This window comes from Echeneis naucrates, chromosome 17 (assembly GCF_900963305.1).
Source record: "Echeneis naucrates chromosome 17, fEcheNa1.1, whole genome shotgun sequence".
NCBI lineage: Eukaryota > Metazoa > Chordata > Actinopteri > Carangiformes > Echeneidae > Echeneis > Echeneis naucrates.
The window spans coordinates 928,003-951,548 of NC_042527.1; the positions used below are offsets into that span (position 1 = coordinate 928,003).

At 39.2% G+C, this 23,546-nt stretch overlaps 1 protein-coding gene across 2 annotated transcripts in view; it reads left to right on the forward strand.

Annotated features, from left to right (window-relative positions):
- Nucleotides 1-23,287, forward strand: part of rab2a (RAB2A, member RAS oncogene family) — a 30,130-nt gene extending 6,843 nt beyond the window's left edge. The window contains exons 2-8 of one of the 2 annotated variants that reach the window (XM_029524355.1): nucleotides 2,126-2,197; nucleotides 2,601-2,668; nucleotides 5,597-5,679; nucleotides 9,102-9,194; nucleotides 11,182-11,293; nucleotides 14,546-14,614; nucleotides 20,518-23,228. In XM_029524355.1, the coding sequence (XP_029380215.1) occupies nucleotides 2,126-2,197; nucleotides 2,601-2,668; nucleotides 5,597-5,679; nucleotides 9,102-9,194; nucleotides 11,182-11,293; nucleotides 14,546-14,614; nucleotides 20,518-20,613 (593 nt within the window). In that variant the 3' untranslated portion in view covers nucleotides 20,614-23,228. Of the gene's footprint in view, nucleotides 1-2,125; nucleotides 2,198-2,600; nucleotides 2,669-5,596; nucleotides 5,680-9,101; nucleotides 9,195-11,181; nucleotides 11,294-14,545; nucleotides 14,615-20,517 lie in introns of both variants that reach the window. The other variant, XM_029524356.1, reaches the window with a different exon arrangement.
- Nucleotides 23,288-23,546: the final 259 nt, after the last annotated feature.

Genomic DNA, 23,546 nt, shown 5'->3' on the forward strand with positions numbered 1-23,546 from the left:
ACACAAGTGTAATAGAGAAGACAAAGGCATAATTGTAACACCTCTATATAGCCTCCTCCTTGGGATCCTTCCGTCCATCTGTTATGGTCATCATCCCACAATTCTTGCCCAGCAACATCTTTGCCTGGCAATGGTAACCATTGGAAACCATGAAGGGGAAAGCCATGTCCCTCTCTGTCATCTCATTGAGTCTCCATCAGTCTCTCTCTCGCTTTGGCCATCTCATTAGCATTCTCCTCTTTTTAACTTGCATGTGATCCCTAACCTTAAATCTCTTCCACCCTTACTTGCAGCCAAATCTACAAAATAGGCATTCAGGAATTTTCTGTGTAGTTTGAACAGACATAAGAGCGTCTCATATACAATATTATTCTTCTTCTATTTAAAATCTATTATTGGTAATATCAGTGGCTATACTGCTACCTTCAGTCATTTGTAAACTGTCTTCTCATAACAAGTTTGTATTTCATGTTTTCACTTGTTTGGTTTATCTGTTGAATTATGGAAAAAGTACAGAATTATTTGCATCCAAGACTATACATAAAAGTAGAGATTGATTCTGTGTTTGAAGAGTGAAGCCATTGCAAAAGTACCTTCACTCCATCTAATGACCATCAGGGGGTGACTCCTGGTTTTTACGATTGTAAAAAGAAGTCAGATTATTTTGAATCCTCTGTGAAAATGTCCTTCCTTCTGACTTGATTTATCAGTCAGTTAAGACTTCGCTAATGAGTTTATGGTCTGTGTCTTTTCCAGTACAGTATTATGTTAATTTTATAAATGATGGTCATATTTAGAGGAAAATAAACCATAAAGCGGGGGATGCATCAGGCACATGGCCACGTGTGACTCTTTTAAAAACACCAGCTTTCTGGAGATAGTAGCGAGCCGGTCAGAGCCTTCCCTCACTTCTCCTTAGCCCCACCTTTTCCCCCACATATGGTTTCTTCTCATTTAAAAACAAAAACAACAAGAAGAGTTAGGGTTAGATGATGATGACAAAGTTTAAGGTAAGAATAGGGATGCAGTGATTAACCGATTTTACTATTAACCTTAACCTTATTAACTAAAACAGACACTATGCTGGTACAATATTTTGATGCAACCTGCATAGAAAAAAAAAAAAAAGTTACACCAGAGGTGCAGCTTCTTACAGTGCTGTGCAAATCAAGGAGCATGGAAGCTACGCTACATTAGTTAAACAATGGCAGACGGACCAAACAGCGAAGTTTAGTTTGCACCTAAGAAAAAAGTGAAGTCGGCAGTGTGGGAGTATTTCGTATACAGCAAGAATGACCAGGGAGTCATTCAAGACAATGGATCACCTGGTTACAAAACCTTCCAAAAAAAGTTACAGCTATAAAGGTTCAAACACATCAAGCTTGATGCGGCATTTGCAGGATCACCACCCAGCTTTACATGCTAAAGTAAAGGTAACACGTAATAACTGAGCTAAATTAGGTCGGTGCCACTGTATTATTTTATTACTTTATTTTTGACAGCAATATATAATAATAAATACATTAAAATCTCTAAAGAATGCTCATATGGTTTTATGCATTAGTAGTGATCTGAAATTAATTAATGCATTATAATCCTGAAACCGTGATTATTCCTCAGACTATAACTATACAATCAAAATCTATAATTGTTGCATCACTACGTAAGAATGGAGTGATGGAGAATGGGCAAACATCCCTGAAAATGTGTTGTCAATGCTGTTGGATTGTTTTATCACTGTTGCATATGAACATTGCAAGATGGCTGTTTTCAACGTTTTCATCAGTTTCTCCAGAAATAGTGAATGTCTCTTGAGTTGTGTGACATGACTGAATGATGCCTCTAATGGGAGAGGGATGACAAAAAGCTCTTGGCTGGGCTTGCTGGGACTAGAGGATGAAAAGAATATTTTCATATCCAGCTTTAATTAATTACATATATAAAAATGTATTGGAAATTTTAAACATCTTGCTTGTTATGTCTGTTTGTCTGTGCTATGTGACAGTTAAGTTTCTCATGATGGTTGTATGTGTGGTCATTTAATTTTAAGTACATGTGACACCTTGGAAGGTGTATCTGGAGTGTGAACATGCTCGTGTGTGACAATGTTTTGTATGTCTTTCAGGTGTGGGGAAGTCATGTCTATTACTACAGTTCACAGACAAGAGATTTCAGCCAGTTCACGACCTCACAATTGGTAAGAGAGCTCAACCAATATTATTGAAACTGTCACCAGAACTTCATTAGTTTCTACAGAGTCTGTAAATGAACTTAAAATGTCTCCACTTAGACATTTTAACTCAGAGTTTATTTACATGCACTACAAATACAGCTGTCTGGTGCTCTAGTGAATATGTTTCATGGCAGATGAAACATCACTACCATATAATTTTGCAAATAGTCTGGAATTCTTTTGTAAATGTGATATTTTATAGAAGTTCTTACGTTCTTATTATAAAAAAAAAAAAAAAAAAAAAAAAAATATATATATATATATATATATATATATATGATTTTACAAATTTATACTTCATGATTATAGCAGTAAAATATTTTTTTCTAACTCAAATGCTTTGGTTTGTGTTTATTTCTCTGTGTAGGTGTGGAGTTTGGAGCAAGAATGATCACTATAGATGGTAAACAGATCAAACTGCAGATTTGGGATACGGTAATATACCTCTCATTGTCTCCACTAAAAACACCCAATGTTTCCACATGCATTGATTACATATGAAGTACTATGAAACCTATATTAAAGCCTTAAATGAATCTGATAAAATGTTGAATGCAGTCAAAAACTTCAGGTTATGGAAGATAAATAAATTTTAATTAAACAGGTAAACTATAAAGAAACAATCAATTTTCAAGTATAGTCTGAATAACCAGCAATTAAATAACACACTCTGAAGTTTAATCACTAATAGAAATACCACAGAATTTTTTTTATGTGAAATTCAGTTTACATGAAATCTGAAAAATTGTTTTTTAAGTCAAATATTTCAGAACTGTTAAATCTACTTATAGCTACTGTCAATTGGTGAAATTATTTGTTGGTTATGTTGGTTTAACTACATCTTAAACACACTGTGCAATATGCGTGTTGCAGGACATTATGATCTCTCACTCATCTTGTATGTTGATGGGTCACTAGGGTTGCTGGAGCCAATCCCAGCCAATGCTCCGGACGAGGGCAGGGTACACCATGTACAGGTAGCCAGTCTATTGCAGGGCCAACACATAGAGACAGACAGAGACAAATACGACTACTCTTACCTATAGGCAATTTAGACCAATAAACCTAGATATACATGTCTTTGGACGGCGGGAGAAAACCGGAGTCCCTGGAGGAAACTGACACAGGCATGGGGAGAACATGCAAACCCCACACAGAAGGGTCCCAAGCCTGGGAATCAACCCACGACCTTCTGTGGGGCAATAGCACCTACCAACTGTGTCTTCATCAGCTTTGTCTCCCACCCCAGATCAGGTCTCTGTGCAGCTATATCATCTATGGTGGGACTCCTTGTGAGACTGGTCAAAAGTGCAGAGTGGATACACTTCAACATCAGTGTGCTGAAAACATCTGCACAGTCTGATACTACTTGTCCATGCAGGGTTGCAGGAGAGATTAGAGGCAGTTGATGTGTGAGGGCAGGGTACACCCTGGACAAATTGTCAGTCTTTCACAGGGACGGTATACACAAACCATTCACACTTACAAATGGGGGCAATATAGAGTCTCCAATGAACCTGCATGTCTTCGAACTGTGGGAGAAAACAGAGGAACCTGGAGAGAACACACACAGAAAGGCTCCAGGCCTGGGGTTTGGACCGAGAACTTTCTTGCTATGCTTATCACTACATCACTGTACCACCCTACTTCCTGTTCCAACTGCATCCTACCCTAGTCCCCCAACTTTCATCTCAACTGTAGACAGTAGGATATTCAATAGCACAGCTAACACAGTTTTTTTGTTTGTTTTGTTTTTTTGAACAGTCAAGTCAATAAATCTTAATTTTTGAAAATCATGTAATAAGTAACTAGTAACTAGCTGGCTAGTAACTAGCCTTTTTATGTCCTGGCTCTTACATCAAACAGGCTATAAAGCAAGTGAGAGGGATGTGTACGGCCTTATTTCTCCTTTGTGCTCTTTGACTTGATGAGGTTTTCCTATCGGTCAAGGAAAAGTAGTGAAAATAGAGAAAGGGAATCTTTACGGAGTGATGGGTCTGCAGTTAACTTTTTGATCAGCAGGTGGAGCCACAGCTCTACTGTCATTGCGGTCAGAGCGAATCAGGCCCAAACAGGAACACAAGTCCTGTTCCTCTAACTGAGACAACAGCAGGTTTTCTATCTCACCTGCAAGATTAGCACATTCACTTCACTGACATTCAACACTGGATGGTTAAAATGACATTCAGGTTTATTTTGTACACTTAATATAGTGTGTATCTGTGTGTGTTTGTTTCTGCATGCATGCCAGATGGCAGACAGACACAGCGATCTTTCTGTTCACCCTTATTTATCATTAATTCTTTTACAGCATTATGTCTGGTTGACTGCCCTCTGAAAGACTGACTGACTGTTCTGTCAGAGGATGGTTTTTGGTGCACTGGCTGACTGTCTGAGTAACCTGCCATTTAAATTAGTTTTCAGCTGACTAAATAACTTGATGTCTGACTCAGTTGCTGACTAGTTGTAAAGGTGACTGACTCTTCACCCACCAGCAGACTGGGTTCTTGGGTGACGAAATGGAAGCCTGGTGAGTGATTCACTGACTGAATGGCAGTCTGGTCTTTCAGATGAGGTCAGAGCAGTGCAGGCTGCAGCTGCTAGGAGAGAGTGCTGTTTTGTTTTCTACTCTGGTCTGGCTCAAACACAGACAACATTGTTACAGTACAGCGGTCGGAGACTGAGGATGAATGGGCATGTTGAGGAAGGGTGGGGTTCTAGATAATGAAAGGAGTCATAGAAATGGTTGGTGGGTCCAGGGATTTATAATGAAATAATGAAAAGATGAGTGATGAAAGCAAAAGATGGTGAAGGCAAGGCAATGAAGGGGCATGAATGCGCTAGGTGAACTGCTGAGCTGGATGCTGTCATGTGTGACGCTAAAGGTTTAAACAGCAAAACACTACAGCTAATCTGATGTGCAAGAGTAAAAAAAAAATTGTGACAGATACATGGAGAAAGAAAGAGATCCCTCATTGTATCCAGTTACAGGCTCTGATCTTTCCTGTTCTGTCCCCAGCTGACTACAAACCTGGAGCTGGATTCTGCTAGATAATCAGGACAATTTGAGTAGACTTCATGTTTAGCACACAGAGAACCATGACAGGTGGCAGTATGAGCTGCAGGACTAAGAGATTAGCCTTGGGATGCCAGGGTCAGGGCAGAAAACCAAAGTTAACCAAATGTTAACATAGATATCACCTTATTTGATATTTGTATGATAAAACATCAGTCCATCACACCCATTCCCAACTGTACTGATACATGGTTACTTTTTTAACCTCAATTTTTGAGTACCATTTTAATACTACGCCCTCTGCAGGTTGTTGCTTTAATTTATCACTTCTATTTATGTTTCTGCAGGCTGGCCAGGAGTCATTCAGGTCCATCACAAGGTCTTACTACAGAGGAGCTGCAGGAGCACTGCTAGTCTATGACATCACAAGGTATTAGCCAATCAGACAGGCCATCTGTAGCCTATAACTGTGCCCAGGAACATTTATTCCACATCTGCCAAGATTAGCTGGTATACACAGGTCTTTTTAAATGTGGGTAAAACTGCTGATAAAAGCTGATTAGAGTTTTTCCCAATTGCTAAAACACATTTCTTTAAACCTCCATCCATTTTCTCAAAACCTTAAACACAAATCCAAAAATTCAAACTACATTTACAAAACCCCAGACTTTTCTATCACAATCAAATTGTCACCTCAAAACCAGTTATCTTGTGCTCAACACCAAACAATATGTTCAGATCATACACACAGCAAGCATTTGTCAGAGAACTGCACAGCACTGCTTGCTGATCCAGCTGCTCACAAGCAGTCATATCCTGTACACCACCCAGAAATGTAAGGAGATGTACAGTGTTATATGGCCCCAGGTTTGCATGACTGTGGAGAACCTCCCTAGTTACTTATGGCTGCACTAAGTGGGCACGGAATTCCACAGTGGCATGTTGACCATTTATGTTCATGCCCCTCTTCCTCCTTTTGCCTGATTGAACCCTGCTTTGTCTATGAAAATGTGTCCATGTGGCCTTTCCATGGAATCCAGTTCAAACACTCTGTAAAAATAGATAGAAAGTAGTCGACTACAGTAAGTGATACAGCAAGACATACCTCTGCAATAGCGTATTGACAGTATGCACTCCAGATTTACATACATTACAGTATAGTTTACAGTACTGTAAAAGGAGCAACTGCCACTACTAGCCTACAGTAACAGTTGCCCCATGAGCATAGAATTGCACTGGAAGCATCATTGCTGAAAGTGTGTGTAGGTTACACTTACCTACACACACTGATATCTTAGATCTTTTGACTCTTTCAGAGTTGTGCTCAAAGGGTACTCTGTACACTTCTGTTGCATGGGAGGACATGGTCAATAGTTGACAGAGACACACTGTTGATTCCATCAAATGTTGGATTCACAGTCATATGCATTACCTCGAAGACCATGTTAACAATGACTGATTCTTGTTGTTAGGAGAAAAGAGCAGTCCTTTCACCCTCATTTGGTCATCTTTCAGTTCTACAAAGGGGAAAATGCTCTTACAAACAAACAGCCAGTAAAAACAGTTTTGTAATGAACATTACGGTACTCACAGTATAGTGTTCTGTATATCAAATGCTGTACAACAATAAACAATTACCTGTTCTCTTCTCTGAATGTCCTGATGATGCTGGTCACAGAGAACCTGCTCAAATTGGGTTGGCCTCTTTGTCCTGCTTCTCTCATTGTCATTCCATGAGCAAGAACATGGTGTACTATAGTTTCCCTAATTTCTTCAAAAATTATTGTTCTTGTTCTTCCTCAGCCTCTTCTTTGTCCCCTTCCTCCTCCACCACCTTTCACGTGAACTCTTCCTCCTCTGCCTCTCTGTATATTTCTGTCCATTGTAGATGGAAGCACATGTGCTACCTGTGCACTCTGAACTGACTTTTATCCTGCCCAATTGGTCTGATCACGTCATTAAAACATGTTCTATTTGAGTTGTTGTGTAAAAGCTGTGTTGGGGTTGTGTTCACATTTTGTTGCCAATTTTACATTTACATTTTCACATTTTGAAATGTGTTTAATGACCAAGAGTGTGTTAGCAAATAAAGAGGAGATGAGTTTTGAGATTTTACTATTAATCGCACCCTAAAATGTCACAGTTAATTTAATCCTAAAGGCTCAGCTGCACCAAGTTTTCTGTTCTCACTCCCAAAAAACAGACACTATGCTGGTACAATATTGTCAGGAGAACAAAGTTACAGCAGAGGTGCAGCTGCTTACAGTGCTGTGCATATCAAGGAGCATGAAAGCTATGCTACATTATAGTTAAACAATGGCAGACGGACCAAACAGCGAAGTTTAGTTTCCACCTAAGAAAAAAGTGAAGTCAGCAGTGTGGGAGTATTTCGTATAACAGCAAGAATGACCAGGGAGTCATTCAAAGACAACGGATCACCTGTCGACAAAACCTGCCGTAAAAAGTTGCAGCTAAAGATTCAGACACATCAAGCTTGATGCAGCATTTGCAGGATCACCACCCAGCTTATTTTCAATGCTAGTGTTATTAATGTTCTAACATACATGTTTACAGAGCAGAGGTCACTTTAATTTAATGCCAAAGGCAGTGATAGACTTTTTGTTTATCTTTGTTTATTATTTTATTACAGTTTTATTTCTGACAGCAATAAATAAATAAATTAAAATCTCTAAAGAATGCTCGTGATTTTATGCGTTAGTGCATTAGTCGTGTTGTGAAATTAGTTAATGCATAATAATCGTACAATCAAAATCTAGAATTATTGCATCCCTAAGTATGAAAAGAGTAAAATACCTCTGGTGCCAACCTTACATTTTCTGGCCTCTGCAGTTCCTGTATGTTGGCTGTGTGGTATTATAATGTCACAGAAGTCGCAGGTGCTGCATAATGTTTTTGAAATCTTCAGAATCTTGACAGACCAGAGAAGGGGGTCAATAGATGCAATTGAAGTTTGTGTTCATCCATTGCTATGGATGTAGGACACATGAAAAGACATGAAAAGACATGAAATTCAACGTGACCCAACAGGTACAACTGTGAAGAGTGTGTTAACCTTCACTTATAAATTGATTTGAACTGTAGAATCACACCTTCAAACTTTTTTGCAGGAACAGGAAATTGTTTTCACTTTAAACACATCAGAAAGGATATTGTAAATAAATATTTAGTGTGTGTGTGTGTGTGTGTGTGTGTGTGTGTGTGTGTGTGTGAATTATGCAGTCTCACACTAAGCTTTTTCTGCCATTACCGTCTGATTGTATAATTGCTTTTCTTTAGTTCTTGAAATTATCTAACACAAGCAAGCAAGTCAACAAGATAAACACTTTCCATTTTTTTTACAGGAATACACTTGGTCATCCCAAAATACAGTGTAACCTCAACTTTTTTTTTTAAGTGAGCAGCCTCCACATTTACATAAGCAGCTGGTTTTGGGGTTGATCTGACATCCAAGTGGTTAGGGTGTATAGCATATGGACGCATATGCTCTGAGCAGATGATTTTCCAGTTTGACTCCCAGCCAGCCAGCCAGCCAGCCTGCCAGACTCTTTGCTACATGTCATTCCCTCTCGCTCTGTCTCACTACACTACCCTGTCTAATAATGGCATGTGTCCATGCAGTCACAGGATGTGCACACAGGCATGTTAGGAATATGTGCATGTGCCTGGTAAATGACACACAAACAACCATTTATACAAGTGGGACTTAAACTAGTATATGTACAGACACTTCTCACCTTTCATAATGCCTGCATGTACAGATGACTGCTTTTTGTGTGCTGTTTGTTATCAAAGTGCTGTAAAACTGAAATCAAAATCTGCTTGTTTGAACAGAAGGGACACCTTCAACCACTTGACGACTTGGTTAGAGGATGCTCGCCAACATTCCAACTCAAATATGGTCATCATGCTCATTGGCAACAAGAGGTAAGGCCCTTTAGGAAGCAATGACCTGAGCTCTACAGTCATACCTCCTTAACTGCCTTTGCTGTTCCTGTTTGTGTAAGTGTAAGTGAATGGTCGTGTGTGTTGAAGTGTGTTAGTGTGGTCACAGATTTTATTTTTTTTTTTGATAAGGAGTTTGAACACTCAACTGGAATGATATTATTTGGGTTTTAAAATATTATTGTTAAAAAATATGAATATATATTATGACAGTGATTTTTTTTTTTTTTTTTTTTTAACATGAACAACAATTAAATGTACTACAAACCAAAGACCATAGTCCATAGTCTTTAGTTTAGCTTTTGTGCAGTCAGTTTAATTCACTTGTTTTTACGGATTTTTACATCTGTAGCAATCATTGTTTTGTCTTTTTATACTCATGGTAGTATCATCAAAGGGCTGTCAATAAATATCTTGTTTCTATTCAGAGTGAAGGAGAGAAACCAGTAAACATTATGATGTAACTATAACCTACCCCCCATACATTCTGCTATGACCAAATAGGCCATGTGACTTCACTGTTTCCCCATGCAGTGGCAAAAATGTAAAGAACAAAAATCCAGTCTCTATAATTATTTAATGTCTTTTTGATCAGATTCAATTCAGCCTAGGCACTAAAACTACAGTTGACATTTGCTGTCATGCTAGGAATTGTGTATCATGCATAGGAAGAGGGCAAGATGAGGTGTGAGACGTACATTTCACACAGGCTCTAGTCACTCTGCAGAAATGAAAACCAACCATTCCACAGCTGCTGTACACACGCCGCTCAGCCAGGGTGTTTTAGGCCCCAGACGTTCAAACATGGTGGTTTCAGTGGAGAATTTGGGGGAAAAACATAGTGTGTTATTTTACGTAATGTAGAAGATGGGAAACCCCTCTTTGATTGGTTAAAACCTCATTCCACTTTGATTTTTAATTTTGCTGCAGTTAATTGTCTTACAGTGGTGAACATGAACAAAAACCTTACTTGAATGAATGAATCAATTTACATGACTTTCAGCTGAATTCAGTGATGGTGAAAAAGGTAAAGGGCAATTAAAGCAGGAAGCACAGGAAGCCCCTCATTTAGGGAGTCCCAGTGAAGGGGCTGAATACTTCTTTGAATGAAAGATCTAGAAATTTTCAAACATCTAAAAACGACTTTTTACTTTGCCATTATGGGTTGTTGAATTTGGGTTTTTGAGCAATCATTTGTATTCATTTAAAATGAAATTGGAAGTGTTAGGGTTAGGGTTAGTGAAAAGTGAAAAGCTTCAAGTTCTGCATTAAACTCAGTAAGTTTACTTAGTAAATCACAAAGTAGCCATAACATTATCACCATATGCCTAATATTCTGTAGGTTCTCCTTTCAAACCAAAACAGCTCAGACCTGATGTGGCCTGGATTCCTCTAGCCCTTTGAAAGTAAGCCGTGGTATCTGACGAAGAGGTTAGGAGCAGACTCTCTTGGTTCTGGAAGTTGAGTTGGACCCTCCTTGGATCCGTTGTTAGTGCAGCAGATCCGCAGATGTTGGTTTGGATTGAAATCATAGGTGCCATGTCTTTTCCAATGAAAAAAACAGGCCATCCACATGATCAACAGAAAACTTGTTCCACCACACCAGCTCTCCTTCTTCCATTTCTCCATGGTCCAGTTGTAATGCTCTTGTGTCCAACATAGGAGCTTTTGATGGTGGACAGAGTCAGCATGGAAACCTTGACTGGTCTACAGCTACACAGCCCTGTACTCCAAACCAACACTTCACCTTTCAGTGATTACAGTACTACAGCTGATCAGTATAAGCACCAACATAGATTTTGCATTGGATATTGGCCCCCAAGTTATCTTGACCTGATGTTTCTGTGAAATGTCATCAAAGTATTGCTGGGATCAGGCTATAATACATTAGAGAAAACTGATCATTGGGACAAAAGAATTTCAGTGATCCTGTCTTGAGTTACATTCTTCTACAAATGTGTGTTTTTAGTGACCTGGAGTCAAGGAGAGAGGTGAAGAAAGAAGAAGGTGAAGCATTTGCCAGGGAACATGGCCTCATATTTATGGAGACCTCAGCCAAGACTGCCTCCAATGTTGAAGAGGTAATAACAAGCACACAGATTTATTCATGGCCACAATCATGTCAAACTTTATGATTGTAATCAGGCTACAGTTTAAAAATGTCAACTGCTATGAAAATCTATCTAAAGTATAATCTACCCTTCGCAGGGCACCACTGAATAGCTTCTGCACATATGTCTTGTCTTGTAAGAAGGGAAACACCAGAACATGACACACATGATCTGCTTTTTCACAAATATCAGTGATGCCTGTTGTGATCTGAATCTGAAGTTATTTATTTATTTCAGTCGTACAATGGAAGCATAAATAGGGTTAGGGGGTGCATTCAGTGTGATGGTGTGCTTTAGTGTATTCACCACAGGGTTGAAATACAATGGCCAAACTGAACCTGGAACTTTTGTGTTCACAGTGCATGGGTTAAACTTGAGGCCAACCAATCTGAGAGCATTATTCTCATGTATGTGCAGAAATGCTGAGTCATCAATGTTTTGTTTTTTTTTTTGTGTGTGTGTAAAACAGTGTAAAACCCCCACACCTTAAAAGAAGTGAATTTGGTTTCCCCCAAATATCTTTGGAAGGTTCAACATTTTATTTTCAGTGAAAAAAAAAATTCAATGATAATGATGTGATGTTTGTTTGGTCTACATATGGCCGTCTCTGTAGCTCTACAACATGTGTACACAACATGCATTTAGTCACACAAAAACTGAAGCTAATGTGATTTGGATATTGTGTTTGCCAAATTATGATTTTTAATATATTGAGAATAACTGCAGTTCTACCCGTCTGCTGGTGCTCCATATTTCTCATGATCTACACAGAGGTTATCATTCAAACTCTGTGATCTAAAAACAAAGTCACACATACTGAAATAGACACATCAGCGTATTTACAATAGCTTTTTCAGTCAAAATCTGAAAACTGATGAATATTCCTTAATGTATGTATGTGTATTAAGAGTCATTGGACATCAGGTGACAAACACCATATCAAAGAAACCTGCTGTAATGTTCTACGCTGTATGAAATCTGATGGCTCCTCTGAACAAACGCACATGTCACTGTTAGCAAACCTCCTGTTGACAGTTTACCTGTAGAATTGCATCTGGCCTAGCCAATTTAACATCAGCATCATGAGCCACACTTGGCAAAGGGAGCCAACTGCTCTACCTCTTGCAGAGACACACCCCTGTTGTTGTTGTGTGTAATGAATGCATGCTGTTGTCCTTGGGGAACCCTTCCTCACTTACCCAGTCACATAAATAATCCCATCCTACACAGCACAGCATGCTAACCAAGGACACCACAGTGTACATTCGTACCTGTGTGTTTCTTTACACTCGCCCCCCCCCCTTTCCTCTAACCGCTTGCTTGGCCTATATCATGAAAAATCAGCCCCCCACACCACTGTTCAGTAGAGCTCTTAGGTGCTCTGGGGTTAAGATGAGGGGGGAGGGGGGTGTGTGTGTGTGCTTGCGTGCGTGCGTGGTATGATTAATTTGTCTCATTAGTGTCCTCTGAATCCTCCTGATACTGCTCCTCTCCACCCCCTCATCTCTCTTCACTCCATCCCTCCTTATCCCTCGACGTCCATCATTTGCGTTTTACCTCCCTCCTATCCTCTGTCATCTCCCCCCTACCGTTCTCCATCCATTTTTCCCTACCGCTCCTTAACCAACATGTCTTCCTACCCTCTTTCATTCATTTCTGTCTCCCTCTCTCGCTCAGCTGCTTCCTCCACTCCTCCTCCTCCTCCCCCTCCCTCTTATCCATCATCTCCTTTTCTCCAGCAGTATATCAACCACTTATAGTTCATACATATTCATAACCCCCCACCCTACCACCAGCAGCCAATGGCTGTGCTGGCTTTATCATGAGGGTCTGTGGGTGGACATGAGAGCCGCTGGGATAGCCTTCTGAGAGAGCGATTTTTAGTGTCATCCTCATCTTCTCATCCCTTCTTCTATCCCTATTTCCTATAGACCTTATCCTTGGCGACTGCTCTTCTCTTTCTTTTTGTTTTTATTTCCATTTCTCCATACATTTCCCCTTTGATTTTCTCTCTCTCTCTTCAAGAGACAAATGAAAATGACCATTGGTAGTTGTGAACAGAGAAGGAATGGGTGTTGAAATGAGGAAATAGGACAGCTACTCCTCCTTTCAACAAATGGCTATTTCCAAGAGGATGTCAGAGAGGAGTTCAGAACATATTTTCATTTCTGTCGGATTCCACTTAAGGATCACACATTATTTATGATCTAAAAATATGTGTGTAGAGAAAGGTGAAATTGCTGCTTCATTGTATCTCTTTCGGCGCGTGTGTGTGTGTGAGAGCATGTGCGCACTCACCCCAGTTGCTCTTCAGTAAGACCGTTGAGACACAAACATTAAGAGACACATGCATACCACAGTCATACGCCAGATGCTCAGGGGCCATAATTCTTTTTATTCTCCCATATTTGAGCCACACTTGCAGTCTAAAAGCTGTGTGTGTTTATAGCAGGAATGGCAAGACTGATTCTTATCAGTAGACAGATATGTGATGTGCATGTATTGGTAGACCAATCGTGAGTAGATGTAATTAAAATCAATATTACCCACTCAATAATTTAATATTTCAGCCTATCCATCCTTTGTTAGATTATTTTAGGAAGCATATTTTGAGGGATGTGTCACACCAGTTTTATGTGGTGAGGATGGCAGCATTAGAGCAAATACACACACAAGTTAACTTTAAATGAAATGTTTGACAGTATGGGTCACTGGTGGTGTAAAGAGGAGGCTACATGGCCCTCATGAGCGACACTGGTTGGGTTCCCGCCAGTGTCATTTACCACTTGTCATTCCCCACTCTCTCTTCAAGTTGTCCTTATCTAATAGAGCCAGAAAATGAATGGATATATTGCAAAATTTTAAAGAGAGAGGGACAGCTCGACAAATCAAATACAATTTATACATTTCTGATCATTTGAGTAATTTTTTAGTTTTTAAATTCTCAACACAGCTAGGTTATTTTACTGTCAGGATTGTTAATACAACAGTAGGACTGGGGTTTGTTTACAATGCATTACATCATTCCTTTACTTACATAAAATTGTTTTGAATCAAACTGCATCACGTTTGGGGGGTGAATCATATTACATCAGTAGTTCCTGCCTATGTATCGCTAATATATCAAAACTGTGTGTTGCAGGTGATCATGTGTTGCTACTGTGTAAACCCCTTTTGATATCTGATTTATTCTGTCTATCTCACTTCCTGTGTCTTTCTCAGGCTTTCATCAACACAGCCAAGGAGATCTATGAGAAGATTCAGGAGGGAGTGTTCGATATCAACAATGAGGTAAGACACACTGATCCTCCCCAAGTCTCTTCATTCCTTCATCTTTTTTTTTCTTTTAAGTCTTCTGTTATTCCAGCCTTTGTTCTCCTCCATGTAATTTTCCAGCGTTGTGTGTGTTTTGCCACGCTCCTCTTCTCCTCTAAAAAGAGAGGAAAAATGCTCCTCTGCTTGCCTTGACTCCAGCCAGCACAACACCCTGCACACCTCCTCTCACCTGCTCTATTTTCCACACTGTGCAATATCACTCCCCCCTCCCCTTTCCTTCTCCCTCTCTCTTTCTGTCTCTCTCAGCATCTGCCAGCTCATAAATTTCACACATCCCACAAGGACTCAATCATTTGTTAAGAAAACAAAAACATTAGCCAGTCAGCCAATCTGCCTGGAAGCTGCCAGTCAGTAAGTTAACTATCCAGTCAACCAAATGGTTATCTTCATGGAGAAACAGCCATCAAAGCAAGACAATCAAGACACCAAGCCTGTCAGCAAATGTTGGTCAGACAACCTCCATATCAAGATACTAAACTGTTAAATGTTAAATAGAGTTGGGGAGAATATTTTCTCTGTAACTGCTTCACAGATAAAATCTCAATGATTGGGACTGTCTGACAGTTGTAGTGAAGGTGGTTCACATTCTCAAATTTTTAACCACATTGTGCATGTTAACCACGCTAACACATCTCAATGCACTCAGGTGTTTTCCAGACTGAAAAAAACATTTCAGCAATACAGAGTCAATATTAAGCAACTTCTTCAAATCATGTCACTTGCACATATCTGCAACTCAGAATTTATAGTCCTACAGAACATGACCAGAGCTTAAAATATGCGTGGAAAACTTGAGTGGACATTCCCATGAAATGCTTCCAAATCTGAATATTTTCTCAGTTTACAAAGAGCTGCTATGACGCTCTATCATTTTCTTCCTAGCATATTATTGACAAAAAGATGCTACTATTGGACAACAGTCTTTCCTGTGTGGACTCCTCTTTATTTGCACAGTGGCTTACATTTCAGGCAGCAGTACATTTTAACACTCCAGTAGCATGGCTAGCATGGTTAGTTTTGTTATCGATGGAGCCCAAAAGCAGAGAAGCTAAGGTTAATGTAGGAGAAAAAAGGAGGGGGGAGCTTATAGGAGCCTGAGCTGGGAGAGGAGAGTGCTGTACGATAGTACACTGCTTAGCTTAACCTTAGCTTCTCTGCTTTTGGGCTCCATCGATAACAAATCTAACACGGTCCGGACTCAAACAACGCTCCAGCCAGTTGGTTTGGCATTAACTCTGATTATAGCACAACATTGCACTAATTCCTTGCAGAAAAGTCTAGCTTTAAGGGTTAATTTGCAGGATACAAATAAAATATAGGCAATTCTCACGATCCCACAGCGAAATTCAAGGCCTGATGTCTTACTCATGTGCCACCTTTGATATTATTTCACTGTTACTGCTATTCTTCTGTGGATTGTTGAAATACTAACCTGTCCTTCCATCCTATTAGCTGCTTTTTGTTTTTTTTAAGGGGCAGCGGGTTAGCTTGTTGTCTTTTGCTTTAATTATTCAGTAGCAGGTGGTGTTTCTAGCCCACTGACCTCACCCTCAGATTTTCAGCTGGGGGTTGATGCATTTTACATTGATCAAATATAAGGGGGTTTGGACTCAAAGCAAATGTTGAAAGCCAGCTATACAAGTACAAAATAGATAATGTCAATCACATCATCATTGCAGCAAATAAAGATCCAGTGGTATTGGACAGTATTATTATGGTTCTCATTACTGAAATAGGTGAATTAAGTAGTTTGTGTCATTGAATGAGTTAATTTACTGACTTTTGACAGGCAAATTAAGCAACATTGTAGATATGCATAGAGAGGAGAAACTCACCCTAACTCCAGCGATGACCCCATTGCTAAGCTAACGGGTGAGGCTATGAAAATGTAGTTATGCTAAGCGAAAAGACTAAGTTATGAAGACATGCCTAGATGAACTGGCTCAGCTATAAAAAAAATAAAAAAAAAAAATCTAATACAAGCTGACAAACAAAGCTATGAAAATGGAACTAAAGTAACAGGCAAGTTGAAAAGAACATAGCTAAGCTAATACGCTAGGTTATGAAAACAACTAACCCGACAAGTTTGTATATGAAATCATAGCTAAGCAAACTGATGAGATTAGTGAAATGTAGCTAAATGTGTTGCTAAACTAAGCTAATAGGCTAGCTTTTGACAACATAGCTAAACTCATAACTTAGGCTGATAAACATAATTCAACTGCCAGGCTAGGCTATAAAATATAGCTCAGCTAACAGGAGAGACTATTGAACATAGTCATGCTAACAGGCTTTAGGCTCTAATAGGTTTTACCGAGGAGGACAGTCTGCTTGGCCCTTGATTCAGACTGTGTGTAGAAATGGTTGAGTCAGACAGGACTGGAGCTAGCCAGCGCAGTGTTTATGCTCTCAGAGTAAGATGGAGTGAGAGCAAGCCAGTCCGGCCAAACCACATCAGCTGACTGGCTGGGAGAGGGAAAGGGAAGCCCCACCAGAAATGTTGGCAGCCACTATGAGAAAAACTTGCACACACACATGCCCAGACACGCACATGCTCTTAGCGCAATAAATGTGATTTAAAGCCATACAGTGTTTCCCAGATGGACTACTGCTACTGAGTGGAAGAAGGGGAGGTAGGGGCGGAGCGCTAGCGAGGCTTTGTGAGTGTTTTTGTTTTTTTTTTGAGGGGGGTGATGAAAGAGAGAAGGTGAGCTTCTCAGTACACACAGAGAGGGAGTAAGCACTCCAGTTCAAGGCCTTAGTGAGGGAGAAAGAGTTGAAAGGGAATAGTCTCTCTCCCTCTCTCTCTCTATTCTTTTATGTGTGTTTCTCTTTTTTTCACTTGGTGGGCCTGTGTGCTGCTGGTGTTTCCTTTGCCTTTGTACAGCGCAGAAGCACCTGTTGTTTCCTCTATGATCCGATCTAATTGAAGCCCCTGCAGGCACCATTCAGTGTTTATGTCGCCATGAAAGCAATGACGACCTCATTGACTAGTGTTTTGCAGTCAGTGATTGTAATCATGTTTTTTTGGCATGACATATGAACTCTTAGTTTGATTTTCATTGGGTTTATTTATTTGGAACAAGAATCAAACAAATTACATGAGAATAACTATGAAATTAATGCACAGCAGGAAGGAAGTGACATGAAAGGCATTATTCATTGCTGAAGTGTAAAAGGACAGTGGATACTTGTGAGTTGGTAGTTTGGAATATTTGACATGGGGTACTGTGTTTTACCTGTCCAATAGTAGAGCCAGCTAAAAACACAACACACCAGCAGAATGTTGAGCTGCTCTCAGTCACTTGAGCACTTCCTTCATCCGTTGAAATGTACCACCCATTTAGAATAATTTCAACACTTTGTCTTCCTGTCTTGTTGCATTTACTCCACTTGTTCATGCAACTCTTGAGTTTTCAAAGCCCTGAAACTTAAGAAAAACTCCCCATTGTAATTTGACAGAGCAGAAACAGAGATTTTTAGAAAAAAAAAGCCAAAACATACCCACATTGACTCTAACTGGGTCTCCCCTTGCCCATTTTTACATGACAACAATCATCTCCCCTCTGTTCCCCGTTGCTATGATTCCCATTACATGAAGTTTCATCACGTCGCCAATACAATTTAAGAAATCTTGTATTTTTCACCACTGCTGTTCCTCATAATATTTTGTGTAATTAAGAAACCACCTGCAGGGTAAACATACTGCCTCTTTGCACCCTCATGTCTTGTAGTGCACATGAATGGTCATGTGACATGCATGGGGGTCATTGTTTTTAAATAAAGGGCCATTAGTTTGGACCTAACCTCATAAATATTCTGAGCCCTTTTGCACACTTAATTCTCTTTAAATTCTATTTAATGATTAATATTTTGTAATAGATTTGTTATCACTTAAGAAATGTTTATTACAAATCATAAACCAAAATCTCTCATCTCCAAAAGGCACCTGACTCTTATTTCAGTTTTTTGTAGAGCTGCTTATACAGAAACTGCAACTTTAAGTCTTAGTGGTTACATCTATACAAACTTAAAACACTGGGATTTGAACAGTGATTAGTTTCTTCCTGTCAGATCCTCTCAAACATTGGATTGGGTGTAAACACATATCCATAGGGATTTTCACAGGATCAAGAAAATCTAACTTCAAGCAAGAGTCAGAAACAGGATCTGTAGACTTTATCACAGTCTGCTAATTCAATAGCAGCTATTAGCTCAGTGTGCAAATCTTTTTGTAGCTATTAGAACAGTAACTATTAGCTGTTATCACAGTTTGTGAATCATTGTGTAGCTACTAGCTAGCAGTTATAAGCACAGTGGTTAGCTTTTAGCTTTTATTGCAGCTGATTAATTGTATAGCTACTTGTTAATGAATTATCTAGCCAAATGTGCAGATTCTTTTTATATCAATAAGCTATTAGCTAATAATACAGTAGATATTAGCAAAGTCTGTGGATCCCTTTATAACAAATAGCACAGCAGCTGTAATCATTATACAGGTCTCTGTATAGTGATTATATAATAGTTATTAGCCCACAGTTGCTGAGAGCAGTCTGTGGATCTATCTGTAGCTACTTGCTAATATATATTAGCACAGGTATGCTGACCTATGTGATGTAAGCCTGGGATACAATGTGCCTCCAGTGCTTGATGCGCACCAGACAGTGTTTTACAGTTAGGGAGAAAGAATTTGGTTTTTATCTCTGAACACCAGATACCTTTCTTCTTAATGGATTTGGCATTCAGCAAACTGCAAGCTGGCTGTCACGTGCTTTCTCTTCTAACTGGCTACTGTTTCGGTTTTTCATTTTTGAATAAATTTGCAAATTTTTCCTTGTCACGTCTTAAGTGGAGCTTGATGGGCAGAAATAGCTAATATTAGGGATGCAACAATTATAGATTTTGATTGTACAATTTTGCATTAATTAATTTCACAACACGACTAATGCACTAATGCATAAAATCACATGAGCATTCTTTAGAGATTTTAATTTATTTATTATTTATTGCTGTCAGAAATAAAACAGTAATAAAATTATATACAAAGATCAACAAAGTCTCTCTCCCTTTGGCATTAAATAAAAGTGACCTCTGCTCTGTAAACATGTATGTTAGAACATTAATAACACTAGCATTGAAAATAAGCTGGGTGGTGATCCTGCAAATGCTGCATCAAGCTTGATGTGTCTGAATCTTTAGCTGCAACTTTTTACGGCAGGTTTTGTCGACAGGTGATCCGTTGTCTTTGAATGACTCCCTGGTCATTCTTGCTGTTATACGAAATACTCCCACACTGCCGACTTCACTTTTTTCTTAGGTGGAAACTAAACTTCGCTGTTTGGTCCGTCTGCCATTGTTTAACTAATGTAGCGTAGCTTCTATGCTCCTTGATATGCACAGCACTGTAAGCAGCTGCACCTCTGCTGTAACTTTGTTCTCCTGACAATATTGTACCAGCATAGTGTCTGTTTTTTGGGAGTGAGAACAGAAAACTTGGTGTAGCTTAGCCTTTAGGATTAAATTAACTGTGACATTTTAGGGTGCGATTAATAGTAAAATCGATTAATCGCTGCATCCCTAGTCTAATATAGCTACATAAAATTCAATCTACAGAGATAAAAATCCTGTGTATATAAAACAATATACTTTAAACACATATTTCCATTGAAAAGTAGTTGGTTTAAAAATGTTAACTTGTTGAAATAAATTTGCTAATGGCTTTGCTAATCACAACGTTTTGCTTTTGTTAGTTTTCTAAAGAGTGATTGACTAATACTGCAGAAAAGACTTGTTTTGTTGTGTTATGTGTTGTGTATTTTTTAAGCAGTGTCTTTATGTCTGTATCTGTCCCCACACAGGCTAATGGTATTAAGATTGGACCCCAGCACCCTACCACCAACTCCACATTGACCGGTAGCCAGGGAGGCCAACAGGCTGGAGGGGGCTGCTGCTGAACCCCGAAGATACACCTCTCCCTTCAATTCCAGCCCTTCCTCCTCCTCCTCCTACCCCTCCCTTTACATTTCTACAGAACTGTCCAGGCTCACTAACAGTTTGTTAACCTCTCAGTCTCGACTGCTCCACACTCTCACCCTTCCCTCCCCCCTCCCGCTCTGTCGTTTTCTCTCTGTCTTTCAGCCATGTCTTTCCTCACTCTCTTCACCCCAGCTGAAGAGTCTAGAGGCTGCATTCTCATAAATCACCCTGACTTCCTGCAGTCTAATGAGGATAGACTCAGCTTCACCTGCACATCAGCTGACCAAATTGTAAGGTTTTGCAGTTCAATTTCTTTTGATAGATAAACTGGTTTTAATCTCTTTATTTTAAAACATCCATGCATCTTAATTCACAAGGATGTTGTTGGGATAATTGAGTACCTCAGAATTATTAAAAAATAAAATCGAATCTATATTTTCAATAACAGTGAGTTGAGCAGATAGAGTCAAGATTGTGGTAGAGATTAAACGCACTCTTAACAACTGACTGTATGGAATAAACCATGTTCTGTGTTGTGTCTGCACACACATTTGTACATGTTTTTAAAGAAAATTACACAGCAAGTTGGCAGCAGGATATGTTTATACATGCCCAGTCAGTTTTCATGCTGTGCCTGTGTGTATAGGGATGATATAGGTGTTCCAGTATGTCAGTTTGTAAGATGTGGGAGGCTTTCAAGTCACTGTATTTTCTTTCCATAAAACAATGTGTAGATTATGTGATTTTGTACATCCTCCCCCCTTTTTTCATCATGTTATTTTGTCCTCCATGTTTGTTTGGTTGGTTGTTTGTTTTTTTGTTTTGTTTTTTTTTTTGTTTTTTTGTTTTTTTTTTGTCCTTTTTGTTGACTCGCAGATGATTTGTATTTAATGAACACTACAAACTGATGGTGACTTCAAAAGTGTTTTAAATTGTCTGGGGAGGGAATAAAAGACCAAACTGTTGAGTGTGAAAATAGATCCTTTTCATGAACGACACAAAAGACAAGCAGGACAGTCAAAGAAACATTTAGGGATGTTGCCAGCAGTGGCTGCCATTATGAAGTAAAAAATAAAAGGAAAGTTGATCGGAAATCAAATTTTTTTTTTTTTTTTTTTTTTTTTTTTGGTAAACATATTTATCGGACACATCTCTGTGTATATATTGCTCTTCGGGTTTCTGTAGCTTTTTCAGCTCTTTACGGTTAAGCCTGACATCTTGTTGTGGTCTAGTTATTTGTCACCAGGGGTTGGAAAAAAAACTCCAATCAGCTTTTTACCGTTTAATTTCAAAAGTATTGAGCTGCCCTGTTCAAATATGGGTTGCAGGTTCCCTTTCTTTTAAATGGAAAATATAAATGATGAAACGGTGTTAACATGGGCAGAGGCATTAAAAGCCACTGGTGGAGATTAGACTCTAACTACATATGTCAAGGCGGCTCCTGTTTAAGCAAGTTAATATTTTTACCATGAATTAGCACATACATCATGTATGCTGTGTAGAGCTTGATCGGTGACTGCTGCAATGTGTTTAGCTTCAAGATCAACTATGTAATAGGCACCATTTTACTATTATGATATTTTACTACTTCAGTTACTTCTGGTTCATCCCTCCCTCTCATCCCCCCCTTCTTCTCTCTTTCTCTGACTGTGTTAGCAACATTAACACTGTACCTAATTTAATGCCAAACTGTTACTTATTTCTGTTTTGTCCCAAAAAAATAAGAGGGACAAATATCATCTTAAACGCCTACAATCAGGCCTGAGATCAGCTGTCTGCCTTAACTCCACCCGCAACCGACAGGACAGCTGCTAAAAGGAATTAAATTGACCCTTTATCTTCAGATGGGCATTCAACCACTAAGTAGCCAGCTGCACGTACATTGATACGCACTATGGATGTGCTGTAGTATCTTGAGAATGGGCCTAATTCCAATGTTGTAAATGAATTGTGGCATTTATTGATAATCTGACCTGCGCTTTCTGTCCCCTCTATGTGTACACACACCAAGCCTGCATACAGTATATGCATGCATATGTAGATGATGCATACATATATTCCACTCTTGTCTATCCTAGCTGTTTCTCTCCAGGCCAACTGTATAACTATAGGGAGTTTTTTTGGATTTCACAGCAGTGTGTGTGAATTACTTTTTCTTGACTGTGGTTTTTTTTTTTCTCTTCTTCTTTTTTCTTTCTCTTAGATTTTTTTTATTCCTAAACGTATACAGCAGTAATTAATCCTATTCTGATGATGGCTATTCTTTGTAAAGCTGTGTGTGTGTGTGTGTGTGTGTGTGTGTGTGTGTGTGTGTGTGTGTGTGTGTGTGTGTATGTGTGTGTGGACTCAGGGGGATTACAGGGGGAGGATCAAGCCAAACCTGACGCATCTATCTGTCTATCTATCTATCTCTGGATTGATCTATCTATCTATCTTATCTATGTGGCCCTCCTGTCTTGCTCTTCCCTTCTCTTCCCCCCTCTCCCCCTCAACATTATTTGCTGTTTGTTCTTTGAAAAAAATGAAAAATTTAAAATGCTACACAATAAACTATAATAAAACATTCTAAACTCTAAACATGTCTTTTTGATGGTTATGTGGAGGTGGAAAAATACAGCATTTAAAAAAAACAAAAAAAAACAACAATATTTGTATTTTCTGTCTTGATTTTTGCTGCCCAGCCTGTTCTGTGCATGAATCTACCAATCACAGTGGCTCATTTGGTGTGTCCTCTGAAAAGAGCAGCAGAGATTTGCTGCTCTTAGATCTGTGTTGGTTGACCTTAAGCTGTCATGGAGACTGTTCTCTGTGATGAAGGTCAGACAGACTGAAAGCCTCCTTAATGAATTAAACATGCTGTAGCTCATATGTAGTCAGGGGCTGTTTGCATGTTCACTGTATGTGCACAACC